This window comes from Arachis ipaensis, chromosome B02 (assembly GCF_000816755.2).
Source record: "Arachis ipaensis cultivar K30076 chromosome B02, Araip1.1, whole genome shotgun sequence".
NCBI classification, from domain to species: Eukaryota; Viridiplantae; Streptophyta; class Magnoliopsida; order Fabales; family Fabaceae; genus Arachis; species Arachis ipaensis.
This window is the reverse complement of record NC_029786.2, coordinates 107988898-107991739: the sequence shown is the minus strand read 5'-3', so window position 1 is coordinate 107991739 and position 2842 is coordinate 107988898. Positions and strand designations below refer to the sequence as shown.

Sequence of the window (2842 nt, the reverse complement as noted above, 5' to 3'; positions counted from 1 at the left end):
GGAGTTTTATTTTTTTTAATAATTGCTATTGGAAACAGAGGCTAGTCTCATTTCAAAGTATAGTCAGATAGATAAGGAAGGAGAATTCCTAAGACATAATATAATAAATAATTTTTAATTTTTTTTGTAGAAATTCAGGTGCAGTCAACTTCACGTGAAGTTAATAACTGAGAGTCGTTAGATAATTTGATTGATTTGACTAAATTTTCATCTAACGGCTCTCAGCTATCAACTTTACGTGAAGTCGACTGCACCTGAGTTTCCACCTTTACAAAAATGATAGTAATTAATAGTGGAGAGTGAGATGACTCTGATCAAACTCTTGGCCAGTTACACATTAAGACTCATGTACTTGTTTCTGTAATGAATGACATGTTTCCGCCCTTGAATATCTTCCAGCAGAATGATCAGCAAGCACCTTCTCAAAAGCTCCTTCGCAACCACTCTATGAGCAGAAGTCATGGTCAACTCTGAGATTGGTGTGCTTTTTGATTATTTCCATTTGCTTGTAAGTGTTTCATTTTGCAGTCTATAAATATGGGATTTAGATCCTCTAAAGTTTGAATTTCACTTTAGAAAATAAAGTGTGATATCTCACTATTGATTTCATAGGTGGGAGCAATAATAAATATGAAAGAGAAATTATTCAAGGGGAGAAGCTCACACTTTACTCTCTAAAGTAAAATTCAAACTTTAGAGGATCCAAATCCATAAATATGATATGCAAGTGTTTTACTGCACTTCTTAAGATGACATTATTCCCGACTATTTTGGGTGACCGAAACTTAATGCAGGATGTCAAGGCATGCTACTCTAGGTATATTTCAAAGTCTCTGGGTAGAGATTTACGAGGGTCTAGCAGACTTTTTGCTTTTTTTTTTTCTCTTTTGCTGTTTCTGTGCAAATAATCGTATACAGATAAATAGATAAATCGGTTGTTCAGCAGAACTTATAGATCTCGTGCATTAATCTGCATGGTTAATTAATTATGTAGAAGACTAAAGCTTTTATGGAACAACTTCAGTTTGCTTCGAGATTCCTAGTTAGAGGCATTTAAGTGTAAATACTGTGATGATGTATTTGCTTTTTATAATAGTTTTCTGTTATTTGTTCCTTTTATTTATAATTTGTATCACTGGTGCGGGATTAATGAATTAGTGCAACGAATAACAATCGCCGTTTCTGAAAGATTTTCCCATCTATAATATGGGCATTTTTGCTCTGTCAATGTCATCGTTCCATTTATCTACTGCGATGGATATGCATATCCAATTTTAAGCCGATCAATTGGGCATTCATCTGTAGTTGAACTGCAATTTAGTGGTTTTAAGTCTTCTGCATATCTCATTTAAGCTTTGATGTTTCGTGTTTAACCTTCATTGTTTTTTACTACCTTTGGTTGAAAAAAAATTGGGGAGGGGTGGGATTCATTTAGATAAATTATCCATCCATAATCAACTCATAATATTTGCATTGTTCGACAATTTTTGTGCACATGATGCATTAATTTATTTCAGGGTCCTGTGATATCATTTGCCATTCCAAACCTATACAAGAATTCCATCCGTGTGCTATGCAATGCCAACACCTCAGAGAGATTCAATCCCACAAAGGATGTTTCTTTTCCAGAAATCAATCTCCTAAGAGGCTCAATAGATGATTTTATTGGTGGGCCATCACCATCACAAAGGCCCATTTTGGCCTTCTATGCAGGCAGGAGTCATGGGCCCGTTAGGCCCATTCTCCTTGATCATTGGTTCAACAAGGATAAAGATATTCAACTCTACAAGACCCTTCCAAAGGGTGTTTCATATTATAGTATGCTTAGAAAAAGTAAGTTTTGTCTTTGCCCTAGTGGGTATGAGGTTGCAAGCCCAAGGGTAGTTGAGGCAATTTACACCGGTTGTGTTCCTGTGTTAATTTCTGACCATTATGTCCCTCCATTTAGTGAAGTATTGAATTGGAAGAGTTTCTCAATTGAGGTTTCTTTGAAGGATATTCCAAAATTGAAAGAAATTCTTATGAGTGTTTCTCCAAGGAGGTATATAAAGATGCAAAGAAGGGTGGGACAAATTAGGAGACATTTTGAGGTACATTATCCAACTAGGAGATATGATGTCTTTCATATGATTCTTCATTCTGTTTGGCTTAGAAGATTGAACATTAAAGTTCATGATCATTAATTAGATAGATAACCAAGAAGTTTATATAATTTGAGTATGTTGATGGCAATGCCGGAGATGACAGAAGATTTTATGGTTAGACCAGTTGGTTAGGTTATTATTTTTTATTTTGTGTCGTTGTCTTCTGTCCTTGCTTCACTTCTTGTGTTGAGCTCCTTCTTTCAAAAAAAAAAAATTTGAATATGTTGAATCTTTCTCACCCTAATAAATAAAAGTTTGTTGTCATTATTGTATAAAATATTTTATATTTTATTTTGTTTTGGATCTTATTCAATGATATGATGTATGTATAAAAATAGAAATACAGAGACACAAGGATAAAAAAAAAAAAGGAATTTTACACACTAAGAATAACTTTTACACTTTATTAAATTTTCACCAAATAATAATTTTAAAAAATATATGATAAAAAAAATAAATGAGTGATTATTTATTAAGCAATGTACAAAACTACTTCAAAGAAAAACAATGACAAAAATAGTTGTAAAGTGTTAACTAAAGGTGTAGTAGGTAATGGTACATTGTTGTAAATGTGCATCGATATTCAACTTGTATATAAAAATAAGCTCCCAAATTAATTAAAGATGTTTGCGAATTGAATCGAATACGACTAAAATATCAATCTGATTTGTACTACAAAATTTATTTTTATAAATAAA

The 2842-nt window shown here is 32.7% G+C and overlaps 1 protein-coding gene and 1 long non-coding RNA gene across 2 annotated transcripts in view; both read left to right on the top strand.

Annotated features, from left to right (window-relative positions):
• Positions 1–2220, top strand: part of LOC107628063 (probable glycosyltransferase At5g03795) — a 5152-nt gene extending 2932 nt beyond the window's left edge. Inside the window, exon 5 of the mRNA XM_021116732.1 lies at positions 1518–2220. Coding sequence (XP_020972391.1) covers positions 1518–2183 — 666 coding nt within the window. The 3' untranslated portion in view covers positions 2184–2220. The remainder of the gene's footprint in view (positions 1–1517) is intronic.
• LOC107626432 lies at positions 226–1123 on the top strand. Its single transcript, XR_001617535.2, has 2 exons — positions 226–508; positions 795–1123. It is a non-coding gene; the product is annotated as an uncharacterized LOC107626432 (long non-coding RNA).